We start from the raw sequence: 27,929 nt of genomic DNA, 5'->3' as shown, positions 1-27,929 counted from the left end.
ATTTCACCCATTTTTGCATAGAGGTTCTATTTCAAGTGCACAGATGGTCAGCAATGCCAGAGCAGATATTTTAAAGCAGTGACACGCTGATCAGGGAATCAGGGAATGATTCCTTCATTAGGCAGAACTGCTTCTGTACAAGTTTGAGATTGATTTTGATGAGGATGGCAGGCAGACTACCAGAGTATCCATTCAATTAACACTCATTGGCGCCTGTATGTCGTCAAACTCCCAGAGCAGAGAAACAGAACAAGAATTGTGATTGAATGTAATTTTGATGTAATGAATATAGGAAATTATTTAGATTTCAGAGTTTAAGTTGAAATATAATATAACACTGCTGAGAGAATTTGCAAAGTAACGTGGTTTTATTGTCCACAATTGTTTAGTCAGTATTGGCAAAGAAATGCGCACCATGATCAATGCCCATTTTGCATTTTCATAATTATAGAGTGGATAAAGGCTTTGTTTCTACTATTATTCTTGAACTTTTCATGTGGACTTCCTATTATCTGATTTCAAAACTATTTAAATATTGTAATCGTCTTTGACAACAAAATTAGCGTTGTAGGTGAGATGCTGCAGCTTGCGAGCAGTGTAGTTGAACTGGATGTATTCACATAGGTGTGGGGAGTGTAAACGGATGTCGTGATTTCGCAATTGATTAAATTTTCAGGCATTCAGGGTAATAGCTGATGACACTTGGTGGTGTTGGTGACTGTCTGAAGTTGCTTTCCGTTGTATAATCATCAAAGAACATTGTCCACCTTTATTTACACGATGCAGTCTGCGAACGCATGGTATCTGCAGTCACTGTTCTTGTCAAGTCTGCAGCTCGATGGGCACAGGTCAAAAGATAACATCATCATTTCAATCTAGTGTTTTGTTTCTTTGAGGTGAAAATGGATCCATTAATGCAATAAAGTAAATAGATAGCTATATTTGAATGTACTCCAACACTAGATCATAGAATTGTTATAGCCCATTTTGCTCAGTGTGCCTATGCTGACTCACTATTTCCACATCCCAGTTCCTTTTCAATAGCCTTTCAAATTTTTCTCATTTATTTATCCAATTTATATTTTTCTGATTTTCTCTTGAAGGCCTGTTTAATCTACTTCACACATTCTAGCCACACACTGTACGATCCTTAAAGAAAGAGGACATTTGAGATGTCCTGGAACAGAAGGCCTCATCTTGGGAGCAGATGCGGCAGAGATGGAGGAACTGGGAATAGGGAATGGCATTTTTGCATGTGGCAGGCTGGGAAGAGGTACAATGTCCGTTCCAGGACATCTCAAATGTCCTCTTTAAGGATCGTGGTTTCCCTTATGCCGTCATCAATGATGCCCTCACCTGCATCTCCTCCATTTCCTGCACTTCGGCCCTCAGCCCACCCTCCTGTCACCACAACAGGGACAGAGTTCCCCTTGTTCTCACCTACCACCCCACCAGCCTCCGGATCCAGCACATTATCCTCCACAACTTCCGCCACCTTCAACAGGACCCCACCACTAAGCACATCTTTCCCTCTCCATTTTCCACAGGGATTGGTCCCTCCGCGACTCCCTGATCCACACGTCCCTCCCCACGGATCTCCCACCCGGCACTTATCCCTGTAAGCGTAAGTGCTACACCTGTCCCTACACCTCCTCTCTTGCCACCATTCAGGGCCCCAAACAGGCCTTCCAGGTGAGGCAACACTTCACTTGTGAGTCTGTTAGGGTCATCTGTTGCATCCGGTGCGCCCTCCTCTATATCGGTGAAACCCGATGCAGATTGGGGGACCACTTCGCTGAGCACCTCCACTCCGTCTGCCACAACAGACAGGATCTCCCGGTTGCCACCCACTTCAACTCTGCTTCCCATTCCCATTTGGATTTGTCCATACATGGCCTCCTCTACTGCCATGATGAGGCTAAACTCAGGTTGGAGGAGCAACACCTCATATACCATCTAGGTAGTCTCCAGCCCCTTGGTATGAACATAGAATTCTCCAACTTCCGGTAATTCCATCCCCCTCCCTTCCCCTATCTCTATTTCACTCTGCCACCTCCCTCAGCTGCTTACCACCTCCCTCATGGTTCCGCCTCCTTCTACTACCCATTGTTTTCCCCTATTCTTTCTTCACCTTTCCTGTCTATCACCTCCCTACTTCCCCTCCCCCACCCCTTTATCTTTCCCCTTACTGGTTTTTCACCTGGAACCTACCAGCCTTCTCCTTCCCACCCTCCCCCCAGCTTCTTTATAGAGCCTCTGCCCCTTCCCTTTACAGTCCTGACGAAGGGTTCCGGCCCAAAACGTCGACTGATCGTTTCCACGGATGCTGCCCGACCTGCTGAGTCCCTCCAGCATGTTGTGAGTGTTGCTTTGACCCCAGCATCTGCAGAGTATTTTGTGTTTAGTCCTTCCAGCAATGTACCTCTATCCAGAAAACCACTATTTTGAATACTTCTATTAGATCTGCTTTCAGCCTTCTCTTCTTGAAAACAATAGCTGCAGCCTCCCTAATCTACCTTTGTAACTGTAGTCCCTTACCTCAGGAACCATTCTCAGAAATCTCCTACAGACTCCTTCCGATATCTCCACTTTCAATACAACGACATAGAGCGCTGTCACAGGAAAGTAGCATCCATCATCAAGGACCCCCATCGTCCAGGCCATTCCCTCTTCTTGCAGCTGTTATCAGGAAGGTACAGGAGTCTTGGGACCCACACCACCAGGTCCAGGAATGGTTATTACCCCTCAATCATCAGGCTCTTGAACTAGAAGGGATACCTTCACTCAACTTCATTCGCTCTGTCATTAAACTGTTCCCACAAACTATGGACTCACCTTCAAGGACTCTTCATCTCATGTGCTTGAAATTTATTGCTTATTTATTATTATTTCTTTTTTTTTCTTTCATTTTGTATTTACACAGTTTGTTGTCCTGTGCGCATTGGTTGTTAGTGTGTGCTGTAAGCTGCAGTCTTTCATTGACTACATTGTGTTTCTTGCCTTTACTGTGAACTGAATCTCAGGGTTGTATATGATACCCTTTTTTTAAAAAAAAAACTTATTTTGAACATCCTTCTAGAAATGTAAAGCCCAGGATTGAAGAACATGCTTTTGCTGAGAGTGGACCAGTGCTATAAATTTAGCATGACTCTTCTCTTTTTACGTTCTCTTTCTTTATTGATAAAGCCCAGCAATGCTTGTGTTGTAACTCCTATCATAATCGGCTCAGTGACTTGGAATTGCATAATCCCTGGTCTCTCTGCTCATTTACCAATTTGAGAAGAGTAACCCTTACCCTATATTGCCTTCTCTCATTCTTCTTACAGAAATACATCACACAACATTTCTCCACATTAAACTTACCTGCCGTGTGCCTGCCCATTCTATTAGCCTGTTTTTATCCTTCTGTAACCTATCACTGTCCTCCTTGCTTAGTAATGTTCTTCACTTGGTTCAAATTCATGCCATCATTTTCCTTTGATACATTGTGCTTCAACTCTGCTGATAAGCCTTATCAGAAACCTTCTTAATGTTGATATACCACTGTTTTGACTCCATTATCATCATCAGCTCCTTCTGCTCCCTCATCAGAAAATTGTATTTAATTGCAGAAGAAGAAGAAAGCCCCTAACTTTGAGTGGAGTCATCAGGACGCCGTCGTGACTGCAATTTTTTTTTAGCAGGCTTTCTTATTTTTATGAGGTCAAGTTGCTAGCTGGATGCTCAACCCAGCATGGATGGAAAGCGTGCAAGGGAGCCAGCTGGATTCGAACTCGGGAGCCTTTGCTCCAAAGTCCGGCGCTGATGCCACTACGCCACCAGCCGACTATTTAATTGCATTGTTTACTCTTTTTTTCTTCCAGATAACTTCTAATTCTGTCCCAGACCAATATCGCTCAAGCTTTTCCCAATACTGAGGTTAAAATGACTGATTATCATGGAGGAATTAGTCAGTCTTTGTTCCTTTTTTTAAACAAGGGAGTAACATTCACCACACAGTCCTCTGGCACCACTACAGTGTCCAAAGGCCATTTAAAATTCTGATCAGTGTGCCACAATTTGGACTTCCTTCAAAATGCAAAGATTTATCCCATCAAATCCTGGTGATTTGTCCAGTTCAAGTTCAACTAACTTTCCTAATACTTCCATCCATCAATTTTTAAGATTACTTTTATCTCATCTGTCTTTTTCCTCAGTATTACTTAGGAAGCATCCGTTTTCTCTGGTCAAGACAACTGCCTTCAGTACTTTAACACTATCTTCAGCAGCTTATTTTTGTCCCTACAGGCCCTACTTCCATATGAATGAACTCTTGGCCATTTATATGGTTATATAATTCCTCTAGGTTCTCATTTATCCTGGTAACTAATCTTTCCTAGTATGCTGACTTTGTCTCTCACTTTGTCTTCACCACCCCAAATGCTTTTGCAGTCTGCCAGCATTTACAACCCAACAATTGTTATCAACAGTTTTTTCTTTGACTTGTCTTTTGCATCTTCTTTTTTCATCTAGGTAGGTCTGGATGTGTTTGTTCTTGAACCACCCCATCACTATGGGCAAACAATTTTGCTGTAAACTTCTGTTTTCAGTTTACCCAGGCCAGATCTTCTCCCACCAATTGAAATTGATACCCTCTAGTTGTTTTTGCTTTTCCGTTTCTATAGCTGACCTAAATCTTGTGATGTTAAGATCAATGCCACCTAAATGCTTCCCTTGTAGGTGCCAGTCTCCTTTTTCAACACTGTATTCCAGCACAATGATCTCTTTAATCTCTTTTCTCTCCTTCCCTGTCCTTCCTGAGCATTTTATGTCCAGAATTATTTAATGCTTAATCCTGTCCATTTTTGAGACAAGTTTCTTTTACATTATTTATACCTGTAGTTCACTAACTTTATTTGCCATTAGTTATATCCTTTCCATTGACTTCAGTAAAATCATTACACTGTCTTTATCTGACTGGAACTGCCTTCCACTTTTTTTTTGCCTTTTGCCTTTAATTTTTTTTCTGTTTTTTTCCTGACTGACATTACCATTCTGTAGAAACTAAAAATGTTAACTGGTGAACTGAACTTGCCACATGCCAAGCAAGGTCATGTGATTTTATGTGGAAGTTGTTTGCTGAGCATCATTGTTCATATTTCACTGTCAAATCAAAATTGAAAGTAAATTATTATCATAGTTGTTCATAAAAAGAACTATCTTATTGCCAACCCAACTAAAATTGAAGGCCTTAAAATTCTTTAACATAACAATAATGGATTTAGCAGTTGAAAATCATCTTAACTTTGAAGCAGAGTAAGTAATGTGGTGCTTAAGAATTATATTTTTTGACCCTGTGTGGAAAATCAACTCGGGAGTTTTCATTTGCTTCAGCTTTATTTTCCTAATATAAAATCTTCCATTAATGTCAATAGTTATACAAAGTCTGAAATTCATCTATAGTGCAAATGTAAAGATTACTGTTTTGAAAAATAATAGTTTGTATTTGCACACCTGATGCCATGCTGTTGAACACTCAAACTGTGTTCTTTGTCCACACGGAGATCCAAGCTATTCTGTGACCTGGTCTCTCACGTACTTGTACAGTTTTGCCTGTGGAGCTCAAGGTCATAGTAACTCAGTGTCCTGGCCTCAAGATTATCCCAAACTTGCTTCCACTGATCTATGCAACTTCTCAATATTTCACTGATCACTGCTGTATTAGGGAGGTTATCCAACTTCTTTGCTCAAGGAGAGAAAACTTTGTTTGCTTTTCCTTCAGAACAGAAGAGCAGGTACGGATGCCTGTCTATATTGCAGATTTCCTCAACCTGCAGGCATATAGAAATCTCCCTGCCTGTGTCCTCTGGGTTAACTTCTTCTCCTGGAAAAACTATCCACTATTTTTATCATGTCCTTCCAATCCTCTGCTGCTGAGCAATCCCTCTCTATCCCCCTACTGTTGCAACAGTTATTCATTAAGTAACAGCATTGCTCTGTAACTGGAAAAATTACACTTGTCTGTTCCTTTAAAGGCTAGCTTCCTAGAATGCAAATAAGTTCCAACAAGATAGTTCTATTACAACTGTTCCTTTAAGAACTGAAACTGATACTGTAAGACATTTTACAGGAAAATCCAGTGACCTGTTTGTGAACCTTTGAATTGAAGCCAATTTAAGATAAAAACACAAAGCTGTTTTAATGCTTTTAAAATAGAGTAAAGCAATTTCTTAGTGACACCAAATTTCTTGGTGTTTACCTGGCGGAGAATCTCACCTGGTCCCTCAACACCAGCTCCATAGCAAAGAAAGCCCAGCAGCGTCTCTACTTTCTGCAAAGGCTGAGAAAAGTCCATCTCCCACCCCCTATCCTTACCACATTTTACAGAGGTTGTATTGAGAGCATCCTGAGCAGCTGCATCACTGCCTGGTTCGGAAATTGCAAGACCCTGCAGCGGATAGTGAGGTCAGCTGAGAAGATCATCGGGGTCTCTCTTCCTGCCATTACAGACATTTACACCACACGCTGCATCCACAAAATAAACAGCATTATGAAGGACCTCACGCACCCCTCATACAAACTCTTCTCCCTCCTGCCATCTGGTAAAAGGCACCAAAGCATTGGAGCTCTCAGGACCAGACTATGTAACAGTTTCTTCCCCCAAGCCATCAGACTCCTCAATACCCAGAGCCTGGACTGACACCAACCTACTGCCCTCTACTGTGCCTATTGTCTTGTTTATTATTTATTGTAATGCCTGCACTGTTTTGTGCACTTTATGCAGTCCTGGGTAGGTCTGTAGTCTAGTGTAGTTTTTGTGTTTTACGTAGTTCAGTGTAGTTTTTGTATTGTTTCATGTAGCACCATGGTCCTGAAAAACAGCGGCTCATTTTTACTGTGTACTATACCATCAATTATGGTTGAAATGACAATTAAAAAGTGACTTGACTTGACTTGAAACACTTCTAAGAATTTAAGTCGTTTATTTGTGGTGGAAACAATGACTCCCATTTGAAAGATTCAGCTGAGACACTAGATGGCTCCCTTCTCAAAGAAATGTCTCTAATTAGTAATGAAGCAAAACAGTAATGCTCTGTTAAGAGCTGTATCTGGCTGAGGATACAAACAGCTACATATCCACTCTTTTAAGAACATCCAGATACTAGTAAAGATGTTTTATTTCAGTATCACCTGAGGCCAAAATATTATTGTCAGAGAAATTTGGGAAGCAGGAGAAAGGATACTGAATGGGAATTGGAATCTTGCACTTCCACTTCAAACTCTGCAGTAATTAAGGATAAAATGACAAGAGAAATGTCAACTCGCAAACTGGAAATCTCTGCAGATGAGCACTGGGTCGTGTCACAAAAGCAATGAGATTTGGGATGATGAGAGTAATTCTAATCTAATTTGCAAACTAAGAAACTGAAATAATTATTCTACCCAGATTTTGTGTCCCCCATTTGATATTATCATCGATTGACTTCAAATGGAGTAAACTCCTTTTCCTCAGCAACTGACTCTTCCCAAAGATTTACCAGCCCCATTCTTTCATCACACACTCATCATCATTTAATCTCTCCAGCCTTCCAAACGTGTATGGACCTTTCCTTTTGTTCTCTTCTTCCCACAAAGCACTCTATACATCTTAAAATTCATATGCAAACTTGTTCACACTTTCTTAATCCTCAGCTAACATTTTTGACTTGTTTTGTACCTAATAATTTCTTCCCTGTGCATTTTAAAAAATTGGTTCCCACCTAGACCCTGCTGATTATTAAACTGCTTAATTGTTTGAAACCATTAGAGCAAATTTTGTGTGTTGTCTGTATTTTTTCACACCACACTATGCTGCAGATTAAACAGCAAAAAAAACCTTTCTTCTGTTGGACCGACAGGGTATGGTACAAATGCATTATTCAATGGACATCTGTGATTTTGACCTTGAAGCTACCTCAGATTAATGTGGTCATACTGCTTCAGCACTGCTGCAGTCCTTGGGTGCCTTTTGGCAAACCACATATATTTTGCAAGCATTATTTATATGTTAGATTTCAATAAAGATACTTCCCAGGAATCAAATAATGGGTACCTTGACATTCTTTAATTTTAATTTTAACCGCAAAACTACCTTTTCTTTCCCCCGTAGGATTTGCATTGCTTGGAGGGCACCCATGTTTCCTTACTACAGAAGATATTCATCTAGGAGTAAATGAGAGTCGTAAAGACACGGCAAGGTTAGTAGCAACATAAAAAATTAAAGAAAATGGGTAAAGATAATACAGTATGATGCTGAATGTGTTACAGTAATAGCAACTACAAAAAAAATTGCCTCCAGGATTGAAGTGAAATTGCAAAGGAGTATCTAGAATGCGATGTGCATCAGAATTTGTGGTCTTTAATAAAAGCAAGCCAGTAGAAGTGAAACGAAGAATACTTAAGTATCAAGGCAGAACCAAGTGTCAGGTTACCTCTGCATCTATCATTGAATCCCCATAGATGAGTAACGTATGAAACAGTAATTTTCTCTTCTGCTTGACAATGTAGTAATAAGAAAAGTATCAGCACTTCAATTACATAAAGAACAATGCTCAATAGAGTGTAAGTTATAAGTTATTTAGAAATATTTTCCTTTTGCAAGATCAATGCCCAAGTTACATTTGACCACTTGTAAATTAACCTTAGCCCAAATACAGTGGATTCCAGTTAATTGGGCCTATCAGGGCAGCCGCTTATCTGGGACAACTCTTAATGAACAAAAACTCATGGAGAAAATAGCCAGATTCCCTTTGCTTATTTGAGACACTGTCCTGCTCAATTGGAACAGGGGACTGTTGCTGAACAGTTTCTAGCTGGCGTCAGTCACATGCACATGTGGATGTTAGACACTACGCTGTGCTTAGGGAGTGAACAGTTTTTAAATGGCGTCAATTGCTTGTGCTTGTGTCATATTATCCATTTGGACCAGTGGACGCCAATTCAAAAAGCAGTAATTTTTGGTCTTTTTTTATTTGATGTTTTTAAAATGGACATTTAAAGTCCACTATCTGCACAAGCCACCTGCGCTAATTTTCTTCATTTGCAGTCAATCAAAAGAACAATGGCATCATACCCTAGGTGAATTCTTCCGATAACTATTAGCAACTAATACAGTCTTATAGTACTGTAGTAGTATTAGTAGTGTTCTAATTTGTTCTGTATTTAATTTAAATATATAATTTGTTATTCAGTTAAACGGTAGTTTGACTATTTCCATGAAACTTTGGCTAATTGGGGCAGCTGCTTAATTGGGCCCAAATGTACTAGTTCCAAAATGTCTCAACTGGAATCCACTGTGTTTAGAAAATGCAAATTAAACTCCTACTAGAAATTGATATTTGCTGAATAAATGCTATAATTCTAATTTAAAAAATCAAACCCATCATAAAATGTGCAGTGTTTAAAATAATCAAAATAAAGAAGCACATCTTTCTACTGCTTTGAAACATTAATGTTTTCATGTTTCTTTTCTGAATATTAAAGAGCAAAGTTACTTTCTTTTCTGCATACCTTAACAAATTTTGTCCCCCCTCTTTCATTCGCCTCAGTTAAATCCTCTAGCTGGAAGGACAGTTGTTAAATATACAGCCATTAACAGTGGTTCTCAACAGTGGCTACTGTTTGGTGCCTGGCATTGCCCAGAGTCGCTACTTTGTGATTTCCCGTAAAGCAAGAGGGTTTGTCACAGCCATATCCTATCATCACCTCAGACAGGGCATCATCCCTCAACCAATGATATTCATTAATGGAGATTTAATCACAAAAATTCATATGGTCATCTGCAGCATTGTACTAACAACACTGCTGCAAGCATCACACCAGTTCACAGACTGCCCACACTTCCATGTATTCAACTGTAGCAGCCAAATCACCCATGCACATTTCACAGAACACTCGCATATTTTCCTCTCTCTGGAGATGACTGAGTAACATCTTTGCCCCACTTTGCTCCTGTTTGTCTAGGGTAAACTGCAGTTGACCCTGCAGGCACTGTAAATACGTCGGTGTGGATATTGTGTGATGCACCCTAGTACAAGCCCCCAACATAAAATATCAGACAGTACACAATATACAATTAATTGATTACACGTTATAATTATTTCTTGGTGATGGGTTAGTGAAAACAAATACAATAAAGGTACCAAATCAGTAAATTTATCAGTTCTGTGCACAAATAACGCGTTGGAGCCCACAAGATCTGGTATCCTTTCCACACCTCGATCTCCTCCGAACCCGGTCGACCCTCGGCTGGGATCACTTCCGGTGAGCGACCAGAGCCTCGACTCACTTCCGACCTCGTCTCCCTCCTCGATGAAAAGACCGCGCATTCCCTCTGGTTCCCACACATAACAGATAGAATAACGTGACTTCCATTGGTTAGCAAATGAATACAAGTCCTGTTATCACTAATTATAACCCAAACGTGCTGCTACAGAGAACCCCTTACATCAGCAGTTAATGTTACAGAGAAGCCATTTTGTCAGCCTTAACAATTAACATTACAGGTAATATTACTGAGAACCCGACAACTGCATATCCTAACCTCCAAAGTGGAGATTGCCTTCACCACCACTTAGAACTTTTTCAGCATCATCATGGGTAACCTCCTCACTGTGAGACATCTAAGACTTCATCCTCCTGCCATCCTGCCTCTCCTTCAATCTCCACACACTTTAGACATGCAAGCTGCTTGTGGTGCCAGCTTGAACCTCCCACTTTACCCCCCCCAACCAAAGAATTGGGCTGTGAGTAATTCTTCAGTTCATTAGTAACATAGTCATTGAAATGCAGATATAGTTAATTGTGCCCTTGGTGTACGACCAAACAATGTAGTAGGGACATCGAGAGGATAAATTGATCTTGGTGCTCATATTTGCATAAAGTATGTCATTGTGCTGCTGACTTTTTGTTTCATCCTGAGAAGTAAAGCAGCATATGATGGTGCTTTTTGATTTTTTTTTTTGGTGATTGCTTTATTGCTGCTAAAATGTTTTGTACAATGGGTAAAAACACACCACGGAAGTAACTGCCTCAATACATGGATTGGGGACCCCTTATCATGGATAACTTAACAAATCAAATTATCTGCTTCAGAATGTAACCTGTACAACCATTAATTGGCTGCATCTTGTTGAGTGGATTTGGCAAATCTAATTAGAATGACAGAACATAGAATGGGCCCACAATGTTGGGTGGATCTAATTAAACTCTAAATTAAAAGCTAACTAAACTAGTCCCTTCTACCTCCACAAATCGATTCTGTGCATATTCATATCCAAGAGTTTCTTAAATGTGCGTCATAATTGCCTCCACTACCACCCTGGTAGTGCATTCTAGGCACCCAGCACTCTGTTTCCTTTTTGAAAAAAGAGATTACTCTTCACGCCTGCTTTGGAAGTCACAATTTTCAGCTCATTTAATGTGAGTAAGCTTCAGATTCCTAGATGTATATGGGCCAAAGAAATACCAAAATGACTGAGTGACAGATTTCCATCCATCTGTCATTTAATTCCGTCAGTGGACTCCACCAGTGACGATTAAAATAAGAACTGTGCAACTCTTCACAGATGCTGTCTGCAGAAGTTGCGGTTTCCACTTCTTTACCACTAGGTAACATGAGAAGTGGGTCACATCCTTGAAGTGCTTTTCCTGCAGAAAACCACAACACACCGATGCAGCAGGTTGCTCTCAGGATGAGGCAAGCCGGGAAAAGGGATATATAGAACTTCGGTACATGTGGCAATAAAATTGTCTCGACAAACGGAGTCCTGTACCACAAGTGGCCCCCTGCTACTACAGGTTACAGGCTCATTATTCGAACAGATTACAACATGGAGATATTTTGAAGGGTTTGGAAAGGCTACAGTAATCTGCAAAGGCGTACTAAAGTGATGAAGCGCCAGCAGGCACCTGCAGACAGCAGCGCATCAACGTTCCACTTGGGGCCCTTTAATTCAAATCTTTTTGCTCATTTGCTTCTTACTCCACTGGTGATGGATGGTCAAGAGCTTTCTGGCTGCTTCTGCAACACAGACTGGTATGGAAGCTTCGATGCACAGGATTGCAAGAAGCTGCAGAGGGTTGTAGCACAGTCTTTGCTCTGTGCTGGTGCCGCAAAACAACACATTTTGTCATATAAGGCAGTGACAATATGAGCCTGATTCCTATTCTGTGTTAGAAATGCAGATCACATATTACATATTTCATCTCCAGTCTTTGGCAGAGGAGCAGAGATACGTCTTTAAAAGATGCCAGAGAAGCTTTAGCCAGGCTACCTTGAATCTTGCCTGAAGAGACCGGGATAACTTCCTAATGGGCAGGAATGCTGCCAGTTTTGGTCACCATTGCAATAAGAGATGTACAAGCAACACACACAAAACGCTGGTGGAACGCAGCAGGCCAAGTAGCATCTATAGGAAGAAGTACAGTCGATGTTTCAGGCCGAGACCCTTCTACAGGACAAACTGAAATAAGGGATAGTAAGGGATTTGAGGGGGGAGGGGGAAGGGGAGATCTGAAATGATAGGAGAAGACAGGAGGGTGAGGGATGGAGCTAAGAGCTGGAAAGTTGATTGGCAAAAGGGATACAAGGCTGGAGAAGGGAGAGGATCATGGGAGGGGAGGCCTAGGGAGAGAAAGAGGGGGAGGGGAGCACCAGAGGAAGATATAGTGAGAGGGACAGAAGGAGAAAAAAGAGAGAAGGGGTCATAAATAAATAAATACAGGATGGGGTAAGAAGGGGAGGAGGGGCATTAATGCAAGTTAGAGAAGTCAATATTCATGCCATCAGGTTGGAGGCTACCCAGAAGGAATATAAGGTGTTGTTTCTCCAACTTGAGTGTGGCTTCATCTTGACAGTAGAGGAGGCCATGGATGGGCATACATGTTTCCCCTGCCATCCGAAGGTAGAGCGTTCCTATGAAACGGTTTGTAAGCTGAAATGTCGTAAAGCAAAGAAGCAATTACCATTTATTTATATGGGAAAATTTTGTGAGTGTTCGCAGACCCAAAAATAACCTACCGAATCATGCCAAATAACACATAAAACTTAAAATAACACTAACATATAGTAAAAGCAGGAATGATAAGATAAATACACAGCTTATATAAAGTAGAAATACTTTTCCACAATCATTACTGCACTATTCTCCGTAGCGAAAATCTCACGCAAGTGCTGTTAACAAAAACACAGCGCAATTGCTCTCCAGTAACCTTTAAGCTATGAAGCTGCCAAATCATACCAAATAACATGTAAAAATACGCATCCTATATGAAGTAGAAACAATGTATGTACAGTGTAGTATCACTTATCGGAATCGGGAAGACAGCGCCAAACACACTGATGATGGTGTGTTAGGCTGAGTCGTCGCAAGTTGGGTGGTGCAGTGGCCCCCACCCTCCAGGCCACCAACCGATACCGATCCGCGAAGCATGCAGGGGTGCAGCGGTAGCTGGGAGGCACACAGCACATCTTTAAGAAAAAAGTAGAAATAAACATGCTAATTAATTAGGTGCAGCACGTAATTGTCAGCCCAGATCAGTGCGGATTTCCGATTGCGTCGTCTCTGATCTGGGTGGACAATTACGTGTCGGGTGGCACCTAATTAATTAGCATGTTTATTTCGGCTTTTTTCTTAAAGATGTGCTGTGTGCCTCCCGGTTACCGCTGCATTCTCCGCGAATCGGTATCTGTCCGCAGCCTGGGGGTTGGGGTGGTGGAACACTGGGGTGTCATCTCGTCGTCTGTTTCCATTAGAGCAGGCAGGTCATCTTCTATCTCTGCCCGCCTCGATGTCGAAAGTCGAGGTTCGTCGTCTGCTGTGGCTGATGTGGAAGGCTTGCTTGACTGCTGAGCCTCGCGCATTTTTCTATCACACAGTTCTTTGTAAGGACTCAAACCATCTTGCAAATATCCCCTAAACCTATGTACCCTTTCAAAATTAAAGTTGTACTTTATCATTGTAGCGAAAATCTCATGCAGTTGCTTCACATTCATTTCGCTAATGAATTCGGTTTCGATTGTTATCCTTTTTTCTTCCAATTGTATCAGCTCTTCATCTATCAGATCTTAGTCATGGGATGCCAAAACCTCTTCAACATCATCTTCGTCAGCTTCCATAAGCCAAACTCACTTTGTCCTTACTTTGTTCACCACGATCGAAACGCTTAATTGTGTCTAGTTTTATGCTAAGTGTAACACCCTTATGAGCTCTTTTAGGCTTTTCCAGTACCTTAGAACTCATCTCGCTAACGGCTGCTCACAAGCACGTGTTTAAGCACTGCCGGCGAGAATGCAGTTCTGAATTCGGGGAGAGCGGCCACTCGGGGCACGCGCTGCCTTTTATGGCATGCTGATTTTTTCGCGCGCGGCTTTTTTCGTAACAGTGAAAACACCTTCTGAAAGCGAAAACAGGGTACTAATGTAGGTCTTTCGTATCAGTAAGGTTTCGTAAAGCAAACGTCCAAAAAGTGGGGGACACCTGTATCAGAATGGGAATGGGACGTAGAATTAAAATGTGTGGCCACTGGGAGATCCTGTTTTCTCTGGTGGACAGAGCATAGGTGTTCAGTGAGATGTGCAAACTAGCTTAGTTTTCACAATTAGAACATAGAAAAGAGTTTAATTGACCCAACTTTAATACATAGATCATTATTAAAAAACGGAAATGCAACCCAGGCAATGTGCCATAGCCTTTTACTTTGGATGACTGCAGATTTTGATTGGCTAATGTATCTAATTATGGGTTTGTGGGGTAAACCTAATTTATGACATTTTATGTAGCGTCACTGATCTGTGTTCTCAACCAAGCATTTCCAGCAATTAAGATCACAGTATAAAAAGTCAGAAGAATACCATCACCTGTTAAATATTTGTTGCTTACTTGTCTGTGCTATTGAACATACTTGCCGGAGTAACGGCTTTGAATTGTTGCAGATACTCTAACGTATCCCAGAGTTCCATATTCCAGTGCCAAAGCCAGAGTATAAATGTACTGAGTGCAAGGTGATGGTATTCTGTTGCTCAGCAACCTCCATTACAAGGTTGTGCAGTCTACTAAATCTAATAAGGTTTTCTTCAGGGAACAGCTCTGAGAGAGCCACCTTAGATTGCTTTCTACTTGCCCTACCAAATCATCATCAGAATATGTTGTGGGCAGTGATCAACAATGACCTCAATAGAAGGGACGGAGCATTTTAATCATCGGAACACTGTTGTTGCTGCAAAGAGCACTGGTTATCTTTCTTGTATATGCAATGATAATCCATGAAATGAAAGAGAATGTCAAGTGCAGCTTTCACAGTTTTTGTTTCAGGCTCTTGTGGTAGTAAATGTAAATGGGCCAATTTACCCAAAGAAGCATTGTCCTGGGGCACAGCATTCTGAAAGTATGTTGTGCTGTGAGCCTGACACAGTGCACAATTTTGCCTTTGACCATCGTTACCATGGCAAGGGCAGACATTAAGAGCAATCAAAGCCTGATTATTGCTTTGCTGCCATTTTAGGAATGCAATTCTAAGCACTGCCTGAACCTTAAAGGTAGAACCTTAAAGGGGCATATTAAATCAAGCCCATTGGTGAACCTGAAACACAAGGTGAAGAATTTTTATGAGGAGAGCTTGCAATAAAAGTGGAGAATTCTTTCATGTTTGACAGAAGCCTTGGTTTGCATGATTGTGGTCCTCACTTTGATTTAAAGGTGTTGTCACCAGAGAAAGTGTTCCTGGTTCAGTACCTGGAATATAGGCAAAAGCCCAGGAGTTCCCTGGTGATTAAACAATGTGGACATTTTACTACTTGTAAAACGTTGCTACAGCATTTCATAGGAAAAATGAAAAGCTGAACAGGTCAATATTTGAACATATTTAGTGCCTGTTGTTCACTTAAAACTGACATTACACAGAGGCAAGTTTGACAAAAATAGAAATAGCAAACACCCAGATTTCCTGTTTCAGCTGACTGCACCTGTAGGGACTGCAGCAAGATAAATATAGGACAGGTAACTACGTCTGCATACAGATTTTTTTGTGATCAGGCTGGGTATAGATCATAGCCAGACTGCTCCAAGAAACGCCTGATTTTACAACTCCTGGATCTGTTACTTTAGGCAAATGTACCAAGAGGTTGCACCTTTCATATCGTTTCAGGATGTCCTAAGTACTCCTTATGCCTGTGACATGTTACATTGATCTTCTGTAAGATAGAAAATGTCACCATTGCTTTATTTCTTAGTCATGTTACTTATTAAGTGGTCTTTTTTTTCCTGTCAGACTTGTTTTTTCGATTCTTTTTATTCCTTTGGCGTGATTTGTGTGATCCTTGGCATTTCAGGTAATGACACGCTCCCTTTAAACTTTGGTGTCTGAGTTAACCAGCCATTGAGATGGATCAGCACCAAATTGTTGCTCGCAACTAGAGAAAGCGATCAGCCCAGTTTCCTGATCACTGACTGGTAAACCCCACTGAGAAACATATGTGTAGTTGCTAGATAAGTTCGCAGCTGGCTGCGCTGCAACACTCACTGTGGTTAAGTACAGTATTCCGCAAATAGCAGCAGATGGAATTTAATTCAGGCCAAATTTCACATGTACTAACGATCACAGTACCCAGGGAAACATATGTCAACAAAGCACTATATTTACATGAAGAGGATAGGAAGAAGAGTTTTGAAGGTAAGAATGCTTCAGTATCCTGTAATAATTTGAATCTATTTGTTTCATTTACAGGGTTTTCCATTAATTACAATCATCACATAATTGGTTACTTTGACCTAAGAAAAATATACTTGCAACTTGGTTCACTTTGTTTGTACAATTGATTCTATACTAGCAGATTGGTCAAGAAACAGCAGAACATTCTGCTTTTCCTTTGTAAATCACTGCCTGCCAAGGTCACCAGTGTCAATAGAACATATTTCAGGCTATACCATCTTGCCAGAGAAGCTGCTTTTTAATATGAAATTCAAATATCTTTTTCCATCTGTGCTCTAGATTCAAATTAAGCCAAGCAGCTGGGCCAAGTTGCTCTCATTTGACCTGTGTAAGGGGTCCCAAGTGAAATGAGGTTAACTGGGTGTTATAAATTGTTGGTTATGAATGTGAGTTCAGATGTAATCAAATATGATTGTGACTGAAGCACACAAAGCAAATCTTTTTAAAAAACAAATAGCAAACTAGATGCAGAATTATTATCTTTACATTTTGATGCTTTTAAATGTTGGTTTCTGCATCTTGTATTGTTCGGTAATATTTTGAGTCTGCCTATTTTATATTCCAGGGTGTTGTCTGGGATGACTGACCTGATCCTGGCCAGGGTGTACAAACACTCTGATCTCGTGCAACTCGCAGAAGATGGTTCAATCCCAGTGATCAATGGGCTGTCAGAGCTGTACCATCCTATCCAAATCCTGGCTGATTACCTTACCCTTCAGGTATCCCCAGGGAAATTCTCATGTTTGAATATAACATTTTTTTGGGAGAGAAAAAAATTCCTGCGGAATTTTTCACTAGTTAAAGAATTGAGCAAATGCTCTCTTATGCCTAACTGAGAAATTGATCGTTATTTTCATTGATAAAACTCTGTGCCAACGATAAACATTGGTCTTTATATTTTCCTTCATCTTGCATTAGAAATATTACATTTACAATTTGACTACTGACCAATGCTATATGTTTGTGGGATTAGATGGTCAGTGTTTTTTTTTAAAAAAGCGAGAATATAAAAGGAAACAAAATGAAGATTTTATTGAAGGGAAAAATAAGCTAAAACCAAATACTTAGGTCTATATTTTTATTGTTACTGTTGTTGTTCCTTTTCACTCCTTGTGTTGCATCAGGCAGCATTTTTGCCTTTTCCGTAACTCAACTTCGTCGAGTTGCTAGCTCGACACTCAACCCAACATGGATGGAAAGTGACCGGACTCGAACTAGGGACCATTTGGATTGAAGACCGGTGCTGATGCCACTGCACAACCAGCTGGCTAATAATTGTTACTGATTTTGATTTTTAAAAATTCAAGCCCTAATTTAAATTTAACTTGTCAGTTGATGCATTATTGTCCAAGGATACAGCAGGAAGTACATCAGATAGAAAGTTGGGTAGAGCAGCAGCAGAAAGGAATTTAATTCAGGCAAATATGAAGTAATGCACTTTGGGAGGTCAAATTCTTACAGGATTTATAGAGCAAATTGCAGGGCCCTTGTGATTATTGACCTACAGAAAGAACTTTGGGTACAAGGCCATAGCTCTCTATAAGTGCTAACATGGGTGGGTAAGGTAGAGAAAAGGTTATTTGGCACTTAACCATAGAAAACCATAGAAACTACCGCACAGAAACAGGCCTTTTGGCCCTTCTTGGCTGTGCCGAACCATTTTCTGCTTAGTCCCACTGACCTGCACACGGACCATATCCCTCCATACACCTCCCATCCATGTATCTGTCCAATTTATTCTTAAATGTTAAAAAAGAACCCGCATTTACCACCTCGTCCGGCAGCTCATTCCATACTCCCACCACTCTCTGTGTGAAGAAGCCCCCTCTAATGTTCCCTTTAAACTTTTCCCCCCTCACCCTTAACCCATGTCCTCTGGTTTTTTTCTCCCCTTGCCTCAGTGGAAAAAGCCTGCTTGCATTCACTCTATCTATACCCATCATAATTTTATATACTATCAAATCTCCCCTCATTCTTCTACACTCCAGGCAATAAAGTCCTAACCTATTCAACCTTTCTCTGTAACTGAGTTTCTCAAGTCCCGGCAACATCCTTGTAAACCTTCTCTGCACTCTTTCAACCTTATTTATATCCTTCCTGTAGTTTGGTGACATCCGTCCTGTAGTTTGGTGACCAAAACTGAACACAATACTCCAGATTCGGCCTCACCAATGCCTTATACAACCTCATCATAACATTCCAGCTCTTATACTCAATACTTTGATTAATAAAGGCCAATGTACGAAAAGCTCTCTTTACGACCCTATCTACCTGTGACGCCACTTTTAGAGAATTTTGTATCTGTATTCCCAGATCCCTCTGTTCCACTGCACTCCTCAGTGCCTTACCATTAACCCTGTATGTTCTACGTTGGTTTGTCCTTCCAACGTGCAATACCTCACACTTGTCTGTATTAAACTCCACCTGCCATTTTTCAGCCCATTTTTCCAGCTGGTCCAAGTCCCTCTGCAGGCTCTGAAAACCTTCCTCACTGTCTACTACACCTCCAATCTTTGTATCATCAGCAAATTTGCTGATCCAATTTACCACATTATCATCCAGATCATTGATATAGATGACAAATAACAATGGACCCAGTACTGATCCCTGTGGCACACCACTAGTGACAGACCTCCACTCGGAGAAGCAATTCTCTACACCACTCTTTGGCTTCTTCCACTGAGCCAATGTCTAATCCAATTTACCACCTCTCCATTTATACCCAGCAACTGAATTTTCCTAACTAACCTCCCATGCGGGACCTTGTCAAAGGCCTTACTGAAGTCCATAATGGGTCAAGCATTGAGTTTAAGAGTTAGGAAGTGACGTTGCAGCTGAATAAAACTTTGGATATGGTAACAATAGAGAGGGTAGCACACACAAACTGCGGGAGGAACTCAGCAGGTCAAGGAAGGATCTATGGAAACAAATAAATAGTTGATGTTTTGGGCCAAGACCCTTCACCAAGACTGGAAAGGAAGGGAGAAGATGCCAGAATAAGAAGGTGGGGGGAAGGGGGACAAGCTAGAAGGTGATAGGTGAAGCCAGGGGGTGGGGGAGGGGGGGATGAAGTAAGAAGCTGGGAGGTGACAGGTGGAAAAGGCAAAGGGCTGGGGAAGAAGGAATTTGTTGGGAAAGGAGAGTGGACCATGGAGATTGGGAAGGAGGAGGGGCCCCATGGGTAATAGGCGATGTTCCCTTTAATTTTTTTTACAGCTGAACAGACCAGCTATTGCTCTGAGCAGGAAACTTTTACCAGCCTGAAAACTGCACAACACTTTAATTTTTTTGTAATATGCACATAAAACAAACACAAACCACAGCTCACAGCACAAATAAACAATGTCAGGCTGTCAAAACAACTGACAGGCACAATGGCAAAAGTAAAATGTTTTGACTAGATGGCATTGGCGTTCAGCAAGCCGGTGGCTTATTGACAATGAGCTACCAACTTTTAATCTGTGTTTATTGTTACAATTTGTAACAGTGTTGTAATTTGAAACACTAACAATATAAATACATTGAAGCTCTAAAATGTTTCAAAGTAAAGGTTGTGGAACATCTATTATTTAGAAAATTTATGGAATACATTCATTAACACATAATCATAGGATATTTCTCAATTATATTAGCTTAATTTCAAAATTATATTAACATTATTGAAAAGAAAATTCCAGCTGTGCAGCACCTGTGTGCAAGAGCATTTCAGTTACTGTGCAGCTTAGAAGGGAACAGTGATGATACGCAGATGAGGAGAAGATATAAGGGGTCAGAGTGGGGAATTGAAGAAGGGGGAAAGGGGAAGAAAATTACCGGAAGTTGGAAAAGTAAGTGTTCATGTCGGAGGCTACCTAGATGGAATATGACGTGTTGCTCCTCCAACCTGGGAGTGGCCTCATCATGGAGCGAAAAGAGGCCTCAGACTGACATGTCAGAATGGGAATGGGGATGGGAATTAATATGGTTGGCCACTGGGAAATTCCACTTTGTACAGCTGGAGCCAAAGTGGTCCCCCAATCTATGTCAAGTCTCACCAATGTAGAAGAAGCTGCATCGGGAGCACCAAAGTGAGTTTATAAACGTATGAGGGGAATAAATAGTCAGTTTTCATTCCTCCCAGGGACTAGTTCCAGAACTAGAGGGCACAGGTTTAAGGTGAGAAAGAAGAAAAGTAAAGAACTGCGGAGTAACTTTTTGTTTTTCACAGAGAGGGTGATGAAAATTTGGAATGAGCCGCCAGAGGAGGTAGTGGAGGCAGGTATAATTGTGGTATTTAAAAGGCCTTTAGATAGGAACGGTATAAAGGGGTTTGGTCCTAATTGGGGCTAATGCAGCTTGCATTGAAAGGCATCACAGTGAGCTCAGATGAGGTGGTATGAAAGGCCCTGTTTTTCTGCTGTGCTAAACAACAGCGATATGGTCCATGACAAGTTGATGTTATCTCGGCAGGTCAGGCAGAATCTCTCCTTTAATTACTGTCTGTTTCACACTGCTTTTACTTAGCCTTTTGAGGTCACCTACTTCCTCAGAGAAATGGAAGTTACCAGCAATCTGTCCCAATTGCTCTTGTCTTAAGGACTGACGCACTGCGCTCTTGAGAAACTGAGGCAGTGCTTCCTGTTCTCATCAGCCGTGTTGCCACAGAAAGACACACTTGGTTATCATTGCAATCTACTGTTACAGAGTTTCAGACTATTCAGCGTTACTCTTTCTAAACTCCGTTCTCAGGAAAATCCATGCCAGTAGATCCAGAGAATGCCCTAATGTAGACTGTGTGGAAAGAGGAACGTCCCGTGAATGCAGGAGAGCGGTAGTGGAAAAGCATGCATTCTGCAGGAATGACATGCTTCCTACTTCAACTGCTGGAACTGAGAATATAACCTTTGCGGTAACTGTAATCTTAAAAGTTACTATTTCCAAATATCGATGCTAATGGCTAGCAGAAGTCTACAGAAAGTGGCTTGATAGTAAAGCCTACTGAAGGCAGATATCTTGGTGCATAACACTGCTACCTATTCTGGAGCAGTGATGCTAATACCACACTCATTCACAGAGAAATACTCTTCTTGCCTCTACAGTCTCCCCAAGCCAAAGGGTGAAAAAGTAGTTTGTCCTTCTCTCCAAATCATTGAACAGAATCAGGAAGCAAGGAAGGCCAGCATGCCCAAGCAGGAAAAGATTCCTGCACTTCCAGTCACAAAAGGTGGAATGAAACTGCTTTAAATCTCAGAGAGCTTTCAATGACACAAAGCTGCTAGTCAGTTCACATATCCAGTGCACCTGCAGGGCCCAGCCAAAGCACACAGCTAAAGTTAAGAGTGCATTCATCATTTGTGGGATGCTACACAGCATCTACTGTCAGTGTAATTGGAGTGTGCACAGAGAATTGTGGACATTCTTGATCAAGTGATGCTTGTGAGGTGTCCACAAGATGAAGGAATTATAGATGTGGGCAAATGTGTGGACATGAAGCACTATGTTAATGGGACTGCAGAGACCATCTCTGTATTGGGTAGATGTTTATACTTTATCTTGCTAAATGATCTCTGCTGGTGTGTGGTAATCCACAAAGAATCTTGCTTATCTTGCTTGTGCTAGTGTGAGGTCTCACATTTCTGGGTGTTTTCATAATTATTGCATATGGGTTCTAGTATACCCTACATTGCAACAAACTTCAAAGTCTCACTGTTTCAAATGCACCAACACCCCCTGTGTTTAAGCGCTACCTCATCATGCCAGTGAAGTGTTAGCTATGCCAGGCTTCTGCCATAATCCACAGTCAAGAACATTACATTTCTAAACATCACTGAAATATCAGACATTCAACACAAGGCTGTAAAAGTGTGTGCTCTGTTTAGATTCTAGTCTGGACATAACAGTGGGCAGATGCATCAGACTTCTATATCTTCTTCCTTCCTTCAAAAGTGCAGATGTGGAAGGAGTTCCTAATTACCAGGCAGAAGCAATTGGCACAGAGATTTCCTGAAAGGATGAAATGATGAGCAAATGGTCTGAAATTATTCTCTGAAAAACTTTTATGAAGCTCTGTAAATGAACACTAGTACATATCAGTGTGAGTGTCCTTGGCTGTCTAATCATAATGATGGGCGGACTATTTAGATAGTTGTGAGGAAAATGTATGTGTGTCAAACTTGTTTCGCTGTAGCTTCAGATAAGCTCCACCTTCAGATATGTTTCCTTTATCTTTGTTTAATCTTGGTTCCTAACTCTGATGGAAGGTTATCAGTCTGAAGTACTCACTCCAGGTTTTTTTTCCTCCACAGATCCACTTTACCTGCTGAGTGCTTTCAGCATTATCTGTTTTTATTCCCAGTTGCTGTTCTGTCCCCTTTCAGCCACTGCAATCACTCAAAAGCTGTGGCAGCAGCAAGAGATTAACTTCATCCCCCAGTCCCAGTCAGAATCAGGTTTATTATCATCTAGAAGTGTCATGAAATTTGTTTTGTGGCAGCAGTACAGTGCAGACATAAAGTATTACTATGTTACAATAAGAAATGTCTAAAAAATAAATAAATACTGCAGAAAGAGCAAATAGTGAGGTAGTGTCTGTGGTTCATGGACCATTCAGAAATCTGACAGTGGAGGAGAAGAAGCTGGTCTTTAAACATTGAGTATGTGTCCTCAGGTTCCTATACTGTACCTCCCCCCTGATGTTGGTAGTGAGGGGAGGGCATGTCCTGGTGAGTGAGGATACTCAATGTTGAATGCTACCTTCTTGAGGCACTGCCTCTTGAAGATGACAATGGGGAAGATAGTGTCCATGATGGAGCTGGGTGAATGTACAACCCTCTGCAGCTTTTTTCTGATCCTGTGCAGTTGCCACTCCACACCAGACAGTGATGCAACCAGTTAGAATGCTCTCCACTACATCTGTAGAAATTGGCTGGAGTCTTTGGCGACTTAACAAATCTCCTCAAACTCCTAATGAAGTAGAGCTGTTGGTGTGCCTTCTTCATGAATATGTTGGGCCCAGGATAGATCTTCTGAGGGTTTGACACCCAGAAGCTGCTGGCTCCCTCAATGAGGACTAGTGTGTGTTCTCCCTATTTCCCCTTCCTGAAGTCCACAATCAATTCCTTGGTCTTACTGACTTTGAGCACAAGCTTGTTGTTGCGATACCACTCAACCAGCTGATCTATCTCACCTCCTCATCACCATCTGAGAGTCTGGCAACAACAGTTTGGCTCTACTCTCTCCAGCCCTGATGGAGGGCATCAAATAAGATATCATGTAGTTGTGGAAGATTGGCAGAGTTAGAACGGATTCACTCTGGCAGGTAAATGTGCAGATGCACTTCCTATGGAAACTGCAGGAGTGAGGACAATCCAGTCATATTTCTATGATAAAAGATTCAAATTTAGGAGGAAGAACAATCTTCAGAAGATACAGATTATTCTGCATAGCTTATCATTGATCCTGTAAATATGTTTTTTAGGAACATTTTGGCAAACTGAAGGATCTGACTGTGTCTTGGATAGGAGATGGAAACAATGTGTTACACTCTTTCATGATGAGCGCTCCTAAGCTTGGAATGCATCTACGCATTGCTACTCCTAAGGTATGCTTTCTGGTGCAAGAGGTGCTTCCACTGGGGAGTAGAAGGATGTTGTGGTATTCATTACAGAGTTAATATCCGACTTGACATAAGCTCAACCGTGGCCAGTATGGAAATGTGCACAACTTATACTTATTTTTGCTATAACTGGCCCAACCAATACCATTAATGCAGCAATCCTAAACCGGCAATTAATCTGTTTGACGATGAAACATCAAATACTGATCTAGAAAAAGAACATGCATAGTAATACTCGGAAATCAAACTGACCTGAGTAAAATATTAACCAGGCTGACATGGCACCTCCCGACCCTGCTCCTGCCTTGAATGTTATATCACTATTTACACCTGATCCAAACTTGAATTCAAGGCATCTGGCTAGGTTTTGTCAGGCCCAGGATGGTCAGACCACACTAATTCATTCTAACAAATACAAAGTGATCTTCACAGTAATGGTTTGCATATTCTGCAGCCAACGTTCCCTCTAAATTAATTTTACAGCTGTGCAGACCAACCATTGCTTGGAGTAGGAAACTTTTAAAGCCTGAAATCTGCATGGCACTTTAAATGTTTTTTGTAATATGCATAGTATGAATGTTTAGAATGAAAATTGAAAAATCACATACTTTTGATTTTATTAATTGCAGGATATAATGAAATACAGTACAGCAAAGAAAATCTTAAACAATTCTTAAAACTTTTTCTAGCTGTGTCCAATTCCAGCTGTGCAGCAATAAAAGGCTGGGTGTGCTGGAGCATACATGCAGGTGAGAGGCAAGTGTCTGCAGCAGCATTAATTCCTGCATGGAATTAAGAAAATATGTATCTTCTTAATAGAGTTATGACTGCTACAGGGAAGCAGAAGTTGACTCACTCAAACATCACTGCAAATTTCACCAGAATTGTAGTCAGCTCAATAAGTACAGGGACAGATACAAATAAGGTACTTGCAGATTTTACAGTTTGCTAACTGGTCACTAATTGCACCCAAAACATTCACATTTTGCCATGCTAATTAAAGGATGACAACATGTGCTTTTAAAACACAAGCTTCATGAGACCATTAAAATAAACCTTCCCATTTAGTGTTTTCTCAACCTAACATTATAGCGTGACAAAAATAATGCGCTTTGTCATTTGTGACCTTGCCTCAGGTATTTTTTCTTGTTGCTTCACATTCTCAATGTAGCTGTAGAACTGACTACAGCAAAGCTTTTAAGTTAGATAGAAGCAACATGCGCAAAATGCTGGAGGAACTCAGCAGCCCAGGCAGCATCTATGGAAAAGAGTACAGTCGATGTTTCAGGCTGAGGCCCTTCATCAGAGTCTGAAAAGTTGACTATACTCTTTTCTGTGTATGCCTGACCTGTTAAGTTCCTGTAGCATTTTGAATGTGTTGCTTGGATTTCCAGCATCTGCAGATTTTCTTGTTTAAGATGGATTGGACCTAGAATTGCCATTTTCTAATTTCACACATAAGACTGCACATTTATTTTTGATAAGAAACTAAGATTACAAATGAAGCATTTGTAATAACCTAAATTATGTACAGTTAAAATACAGTTTTATTCACTTATTACAGTTCTATATGGGGGAATTTTGCTTACTGGGCGAGGGTTTGTTTACTGGCAATCAATCTACGATGAATTGTGAGATTGAAAATAATTTGGCCTCAGTTTCCTTCAACTGGTGCTTGGAACAGGACTGCTGGTAGTCCAGATGGCAGGTCTGCAATATATGGAATGTCTGACCACCTTAACTTAAGTGCAGCAGGTGTTTGGACATAAATCTGGTGCCCATGCATGACCCAGCTGACATAGTATTCCAGCTAGAATATATTGCTTCACAGCAAGGGTCAGCTTTAAACAAGGTAAGAAAGACAAACAGCAAATGCCTGGACTTTTGTATAAAATTATTCCTACCCTTGAGTAAAACTAGCGTTTAGGATGTTCTGAATGTTAATTCCAAACCCTGTTCTGTTTTGTTTATTGTATCGTAGTATGTATCAGTTCTGTTCATATCACTATCATCATTATGTGTCTGAAGTAACTTGTTTTCTTGACTTCGTGGATGTCACTGCAACAATACTACAAAGTCAGAGGTTAATCAGTTTTACTTCATTAGCATCATTAACACTGGCTACCCACAAATTATTTTAGTGTTGACATGTTAGGGTTCTGTTGAAGCCTTACAACAGGAATGGACGATGTTCAGAGATAAATACGTATGAGACAACTTCTCAGTCATCTGATTAGGATTGCATAGTTCGAACTCAAAATTATCTTAAACCTTATTAATTATTGTCTGTTATCAACATTCCTGCCTTTTGGGTTATGACTAATAGACTTCTTTGTGAAAACTTGTAGCATCACTAAAGGAGAAAGATTCATAGAAGTATTTTCTCTTTCTAGGGCTTTGGACCTGATACCAATGTCACCAAGGTTGCTGAATCATTGGCTGAAGAGGTAATTTGTTCCCTTTCAATATATATTGTGAGGATTTTGGGTGTTGATAATCCTTCCATTTTGGGGATGAAATTGCATGTTTCTAAAGAGGTTTTTTTTTTGTTTTACATTTATTATTGATACTAGTGTGGAACCAAGTTGTTGTTCACGAGTGATCCTCTGGAAGCAGCAAATGGAGCCAATGTTCTGGTAACAGACACGTGGATCAGCATGGGACAGGAAGAGGAGAAAGCGGAGCGACTGAAGGCATTCCATGGTTATCAAATCACAATGAAGGTAGGGCATGAGAACTGTAGAAACATAGAAAATAGGTGCAGGAGTAGGCCATTCGGCCCTTCGAGCCTGCACCGCCATTCAGTACGATCATGGCTGATCATCCAACTCAGAACCCTGTACCAGCCTTCCCTCCATACCCCCTGATCCCTTTAGCCACAAGGGCCAAATTTAACTCCCTCTTAAATATAGCTAATGAACTGGCCTCAACTGTTTCCTGTGGCAGAGAATTCCACAGATTCACCGCTCTCTATATGAAGAAGTTTTTCCTCATCTCGGTCCTAAAAGGCTTCCTCTTTATCCTCAAACGTTCTAGAAGTCTGTCATCCAGTTTCTCTTCATCAGGTTCAATAATAGTAATTATTTCCTCAATGCTGCATTTTTGCCTCAGTTTATAACTACGTTTTTAATATTTTTTATTCATATGTAGCGTGGAATAAGTCCTCCCAGCCCTTTGAGCCGTGCTGCCCAGCAATCCCCTGATTTAATCGTGGCCTAATCACGGGACAATTTACGATGAGAACTGGTACATCTTTAGACAGTGGGAGGACACCGGAGCACCCGGAAGAAACCCATGTGGTATAAACTCCTTACAGGCAGCGGTGAGAATGGAGCCCAGGCTGCCTGCACTGTAAAGCATTATTCTAACCATTTTGTGCCACACAAAATCTTTTAATACTTTACCTCAGTGCATACATCCCAGCCCTTTGCCTCCATGATAACTGGAGTTGAAATTAGAATTCTAGTAGTTTTGCTAAGGTTGAAGATACGTTATTCAAATTTGGTATTTCACCAGTGCTACCAAAGGCAGAGCTTTCAGAGATTTTTATATGGATTTGTCAGTTACAGCACTTTTTTTTCATCTCAGTTTGTGATAAGGAGGCTTT

At 41.0% G+C, this 27,929-nt stretch overlaps 1 protein-coding gene across 1 annotated transcript in view; it reads left to right on the top strand.

The window, feature by feature from the left end:
• Positions 1-27,929, top strand: part of otc (ornithine transcarbamylase) — a 52,964-nt gene that overhangs the window by 17,783 nt on the left and 7,252 nt on the right. Inside the window, exons 4-8 of the mRNA XM_072262272.1 lie at positions 8,129-8,216; positions 17,294-17,447; positions 24,185-24,307; positions 26,716-26,769; positions 26,896-27,045. Coding sequence (XP_072118373.1) covers positions 8,129-8,216; positions 17,294-17,447; positions 24,185-24,307; positions 26,716-26,769; positions 26,896-27,045 — 569 coding nt within the window. The remainder of the gene's footprint in view (positions 1-8,128; positions 8,217-17,293; positions 17,448-24,184; positions 24,308-26,715; positions 26,770-26,895; positions 27,046-27,929) is intronic.

The sequence above is a fragment of the Mobula birostris genome, chromosome 6 (assembly GCF_030028105.1).
Source record: "Mobula birostris isolate sMobBir1 chromosome 6, sMobBir1.hap1, whole genome shotgun sequence".
NCBI lineage: Eukaryota > Metazoa > Chordata > Chondrichthyes > Myliobatiformes > Myliobatidae > Mobula > Mobula birostris.
The sequence above is the reverse complement of the archived record's forward strand: the minus strand, read 5'-3'. Positions and strand labels throughout refer to the sequence as shown.